Here is a 6,181-nt window from a genome sequence, read left to right on the forward strand (position 1 = left end):
CGTGACATTTGCTATCCTCCAATCTTCTGGTACCGTGGCCGTTTTGAGGGACAAGTTGCATACCTTAGTCAAGAGATCTGCAACTTCATTCTTCAATTCCTTAATAACCCTTGGGTGGATGCCATCAGGGCCCGGTGACTTATTGATCTTTAATTTATCAATGAGGTCTGAAACATCTCCTCTTTTAACCTCTATCTGACTTAACTCCTCGGTTAGGAGGGGCTGTTCGGGCAGCGGTATCTGCCCGAGGTCTTCTGCCGTGAAGACAGATGCAAAGAACTCATTTAATTTCTCTGCCATCTCTAAGTCTCCTTTTATCTCCCCTTTCCCTCCCTCACCATCCAGAGGGCCAACCGCTTCTCTGGCGGGTTTCCTGCTTCTAACATATTTGAAGAAGCTTTTATTATTCCCCTTAATGTTGCTGGCCATGCGTTCCTCATAGTCTCGCTTGGCCTCCCCTATCACCTTCTTACATTTCTTTTGCCACAGTTTATGTTCCTTTTTATTCTCTTCATTAGGGCAAGACTTCCATTTACGGAAGGAAGCTTCCTTGCCCTTCACAGCCTCTCTAACTTGGCTGGTTAGCCATGTGGGCACTCTCCTGGATTTAGTGGAACCCTTCTTTCTTTGCGGTATACACCTCTGCTGGGCCTCTATTACTGTTGTTTTAAGCAGCCTCCATGCACTCTGGAGAAACTGGACTCTTTTTACCCTCCCTTTCAACCTCCTTCTAACCAGCCTCCTCATTTGAGGGAAGTCCGCCCCTCGGAAGTCAAGGGTTTTTGTGAGAGATTTGCCTGGTATTCTTCCCCCAACGTGCATGTCAAAACGGATCGCAGCATGATCACTGTTCCCCAATGGCTCAGTAACGTTTACATCTCTAACCAGGTCCTGCGTACTGCACAAAATTAAATCCAGAGTCACCTGTCCTCTGGTGGGCTCCGTGACTAGCTGATCTAAGCCACAGTCATTTAGCACGTCAAGAAATCCGGTTTCCTTATCGTGACCAGAACACAAATTGACCCAGTCAATATGAGGATAATTGAAGTCCCCCATGATTACAACCTTGTCCCTCCTTGTCACCTCCCTGATCTGTTTCCTCATTTCAAGGTCCCCATCAGATTTCTGGTCTGGAGGACGATAGCACGCCCCCAGTATTACATCGCTGCACAAGCCTGGGAATTTAACCCACAGAGATTCTACGGTGGAGTCGGACCCACCTTCAATCTCTACTTTGCTGGATTCTATCCCTTCCTTAACATAAAGGGCCACCCCACCTCCAACACGCCCCTGCCTGTCCCTCCTGTAGAGTTTATAGCCCGGGATTGCGGTATCCCACTGATTCTCCGCATTCCACCAGGTTTCCGTTATGCCCACTATGTCAATATTTTCCCTTGTCACCAGACATTCCAGTTCTCCCACCTTTGCTCGTAGACTTCGGGCATTCACATAAAAGCATTTATACACGGAATGCCCCAGGATGGGCTGCTTATTCGCTCCTTTGTCCCCGCATCCTCTCATTGTGCCAAACCGTCTATCACATCCCATCACCCTACCTTTCCCAATTTCTTCTCCTACCCTACCTTTGTCTTGTTGTTCTCTAACCTCTCCATCCTCATCCCATAGGGATGAGGAGTCCCGAACCGGATGCCCCTCGGCTCCTGTCGGCCTTCCCCCAGGGATCAGTTTAAAAGCTGCTCTGCCACCTTTTTAATGTTATGCGCCAGCAGTCTGGTTCCATTCTGGTTCAAATGGAGCCCGTCCCTCTTGTACAGGCCCCGCTTGTCCCAAAACGTTCCCCAGTGCCTAACGAATCTAAACCCCTCCTCCCTACACCACCGTCTCATCCACGCATTGAGATCCCTGATCTCCGCCTGCCTAGCTGGCCCTGCGCGTGGAACAGGTAGCACTTCAGAGAACGCTACCTTTGAGGTCCTGGCTTTCAGCTTCCTGCCTAAAAGCCTAAATTTGGCCTCCAGGACCTCCCAGCTACACTTGCCCACGTCGTTGGTGCCGACATGCACCACAGCCGCTACCTCTCCCCCAGCACTGTCTACTAGCCTGTCTAGACGAGAAGTGATGTCCGCAACCTTCGCACCAGGCAGGCAAGTCACCATGCGGTCCTCACATCCGTCGCAAACCCCCCTCTCTATGTTTCTAATAATCGAATCCCCCACTACAAGAAGCCCCCGACCCCCCTCCCGCCGAGGAGTATCCTGAGTGCGCTCGGATACGGGCCCATCCCCTGGAGAAGGGATCCCCCCTAGGGGATTGTTTCCCTCCTCTCCAGGATGATTAGGATGGCCTTGCTTGAGCTACCTGTCTTATCTCTTCTGTGTTCCTTTATCTTGTTTTATTCCAAACATGTTTCTAAAGCGTTACAATACAGTCTACAGAGATACAGGCTTAGCGAAAGCTTTTGCCAAGACATCTGCCTCTGCCAAAGTTGTCTGCCCAAACTGGTATTTGCTCATCTGAGTTCATTCCAGACTCTGAGACTCAAGCATCTTTAGTCAAGCCTTATTGCTTTTAATAAAATCAAGCAGTTAAAACTTATTTCTAATGACTACTACGTCTCCATATATGTTGGTTACACTTTAGGGCAAAGACTATTTTACTTATTTGTGTCTCTTCCTTATTAACAGTCTTTGAAGCTCAAAGTCCCAGCTTCTGTGAGACTTTTGTGAAAGTTACAAACAGCTTCTAAAATAATTCTGCCAGTGTTTTAATGCAAGGCTTCTAGCTAAGGTAATGACACTGTCTTTTGCTCTAAAAAGCATGAAAGAATAACAATCTTTAAAACTATAGGTGGACACAGGTAGACTGTCTTTGCTAAGATGGGTATTCTGTCAAACGATGCCCATCTGCTCGTTGTTATCTGTTTTAGTTGCAATTCAAACAAAGAGAGTTTTCAAAGGCAGAAGTTTTTCCTGGTACTTTCTACTTCTTCTCGCCTCCTCCTTACTTTAAAAAAAAAAAGGAATAGCCTTGTCTTTATCTAACTAAAATATGTGTTGCCTTCTAAAGTTTATCTCTCGCCAATGTCTGTGGTTAGCTAGCTAGATGCTTTGTTAGTTTGCCAAGAAGAATTGCCAACTGATAGCTGAGCAGTGAATTCTTTTAAGCTTAATGAGCAGAAAAGCTTTCCCCTAATTTCATGCTTTTCCTGTGTTTTTCTTGCCTCCGCCCCCATTTTGGTTCTTTGTTTCACTGTATTGATGGTTGCTACAGGTTTGGCTGGGGGAGGGGGGTCTGAGACAGGTAAGCAGGCATCAGGTCTGAAAGTGGCTCAGCCCGAGGCAAGGTGAATTGCTTCCCCTTACCCCTTACCTGGGTAAAGCCACAGCAGCCCCAATGGGGCTATTCCAATCTGTACCAATTTAAGAGGTAGCACAAATTGGAGCAACTCGGGACTGGGACGCCTGGGAATGGGGTTAGGATCCGGCATAACCACTGGATCATGGCCCGCATCCCGCTCCCCATCTGACTACCCCTGGGAATGCCTGCCCTCCTCCCGCCCCAAAACACCTCTCTCCCACCTCCTCCCTGCCGTCCCCATGCCCTTCCCCAGACCCCTGCATCCCTGAGCTCACCCTCTCCCTGGGGCCCGCATCGGCACAGGGAGGCTAGTGCACATCTGTACACCAGCCTATCTGCCCATTGAGTGGCGCAAAAGTGCTTTATGGCACTTTTGTGACACTCCTGGGCAGGCACAAGGGACTAGCGGGGTCCCAAGGGCGCATTAGGATTGCACCCTTAGTCTCACAATATCCCGGTGAGGTGGGTTTGCCTCATTTCCTACACATTTCCTGGTCACATCTGGTGATGCAAACATCTTATGTGATGCCATCTGGTGTAGCATTTCCTCCCCCCCCCCCATGTTACTTCATGGGCTACTGCATGGTGGTGAATGGAAAAATGCTGAGCACAGTGACATTCCGCCATATGTCTGCTCCAATGAGATGTTACCAAGAGACATGAGTGATGGATGTGGATCAACCTCAGCATCAGTCACAGCTTTCAAGCAAGCTCTGGTTGAACATGAAATACTCTGTAAAAGGAGGTTTCTCCACAGATTATGCCTGCTCAATCCTAACAACAACAACAACAACAACATCAAAACCTTTATTTGGCATAAACACTCAATCCTAACATTGCTTTTCAAAATGACTCATAGAATAGATTGAATATTACACTGAACTCTTGTATGATTTTATTTATTATGAATACTCTTCATTATTATCATCATGAGAGAGCATATCCCACATTTTATGTTTAAGGAATGCAACATATATACACTTCAAGTCTTTTTCAATGCTGAGATTTGGTAATCTTGGCAAGTAATTACAGTTACTGAGTAAATCATATGGCATTATTACTGTAACACAAGGACTGTGTGATGAGTGGGGAGGGAGGAGAGGCTTCAAAAAATGCCGCCACCGCGTGAGGCACGCAAGCACACACAACCCATGCACTTTTGCACGTGTGCTGTGAGCGCTTGCTCACCTCAAATTGCAATGACGCTTTTCGAAGGACTCCAGTGGGGGGCCCTGCCACCCCACCCACTGCATGTCACTGCTGCAAATAGTCCAACACAGCCCAGAACTGTCTGGAGGCCTGCTGGGGGTCTATTGTTTGAATTAATTTGTAACAAGCACTTCATGGTGGAGATGATTCAACCACACATTTCATACCTCTAACAGAGTTTCTGCAGAGTTACCAGACACTCACTAGTGTGTGACTCTCCACTACAAGAATCTTGAACATAAGAACAACATTTTTGAAAAAGCAAAGCCTTCCTTTCCTAGTATGTTCTGGTTTTCTGTGACTCATTCCTTCAAATTCTATATTTTTTTCAGGTATTTCCACATAGCAGCTTTGATCTCTTTGTTCCTCAGTGTGTATATTATGGGGTTCATCAAAGGGAAGACCACAGTGTGGAAGAAGGCCACAGTCTTGTCAAATGGAAAGTTCTGGAATGGGCGGCAGTAGATGTAGATGGCAGGACCAAACATGATAAATACAATGATGATGTGGGAAATGCATGTGGAGGAGGCTTTGCTCTTCCCATGTCTGGAACCTGTCCTCACTTTGACCAGCAGGGCCCCATAGGAGATGAGGAGGAAGATGAAGCCTACGACAATGACCAGGCTGTTGCTGACAAACATAATGAACTCTGTCATGTAGGTATTGGTGCAAGCTAGCTTGATGAACTGGGTGACATCACAGAAGAAATTGTCCAACTCATTGGGGCCACAGAAGGGAAGTGGAAGGATGAAAAAGACCTGGATAATGGAATGCATGAAGCCTCCGGCCCATGAACTTCCCACCATCGTCCAGCAAGCCATCCTGGTCATTACAGTGGCATAACGCAGTGGGTGGCAGATGGCCACATAGCGATCCAGAGCCATGGCAATTAGAAGGAATATCTCAGCCCCACCCAGGAAATGAATAAAAAAGATCTGAGCTATGCAGGCCTGGTAGGAGATGGTTCTGTGGCCAGAGAAGAGATTTGCCATCATCTTGGGAGGGGTGACGCAGCAGTAGCAGATGTCCAGCAAGGCTAGACTGGCCAAGAAGAAAAACATGGGGGATCCCAGGCAGGGGTCATTCCATATTGTCACAATGATCAGGATGTTCCCAGGTAGGATGATGATATAGAAGAGTAGGAGGAGGGCACAAAGGAACAGCTGCAGCTCCCATCTCTGTGATAACCCCTGGAGAATGAACTCCGTCACCACTGTGTGATTTCCTTGCTCCATCCTTACAGTGCATAGTCCTGCAATCGAACATGTGATTCAGCTACAGCATTGTCAGCGTTATACACCTTGAGATACATGGAATCAGTGGGTGGGCTAGCTAGGAGAATTATGTCTGGGCATTCCACTTACGTAATGATCTCTAATCACCAGGAGCCAACTTCAGCTCCATGTGAAAGGCAATGTTATGAATTCAGAGCACTCCTCAGAGAACTGGGATTGGCAGTGTCTTCCTCTTCATAGCCATCTAACTTGTGGGAAATCTTGAAATTCCTCCAAACAATATCCAACAACTTGGGTCTTGGGTGCCCCCCCCACACACACATATGAGAGAGGGGGGCGTCACAAGGTGGTACGTTCTGGAAGATTTATTCTGCAGCTGGTGCTTCTGAAGACATAACCTTCTAGCAAACACATTTCAA

The 6,181-nt window shown here is 47.4% G+C and overlaps 1 protein-coding gene across 1 annotated transcript; it reads right to left on the bottom strand.

The window, feature by feature from the left end:
- Nucleotides 1-4,844: 4,844 nt before the first annotated feature.
- LOC136653866 (olfactory receptor 4N5-like) lies at nucleotides 4,845-5,762 on the bottom strand. Its single transcript, XM_066630743.1, has one exon. The coding sequence runs from the start codon at nucleotides 5,760-5,762 to the stop codon at nucleotides 4,845-4,847; it is 918 nt and encodes a 305-aa protein (XP_066486840.1).
- Nucleotides 5,763-6,181: the final 419 nt, after the last annotated feature.

The sequence above is a fragment of the Tiliqua scincoides genome, chromosome 5 (assembly GCF_035046505.1).
Source record: "Tiliqua scincoides isolate rTilSci1 chromosome 5, rTilSci1.hap2, whole genome shotgun sequence".
Classification (NCBI taxonomy): Eukaryota; Metazoa; Chordata; class Lepidosauria; order Squamata; family Scincidae; genus Tiliqua; species Tiliqua scincoides.

Bases quoted from the DNA above. Each gene is read 5' to 3' on its own strand.
- LOC136653866 (XM_066630743.1), bottom strand. From the start codon at position 5,762: ATGGAGCAAGGAAATCACACAGTGGTGACGGAGTTCATTCTCCAGGGG.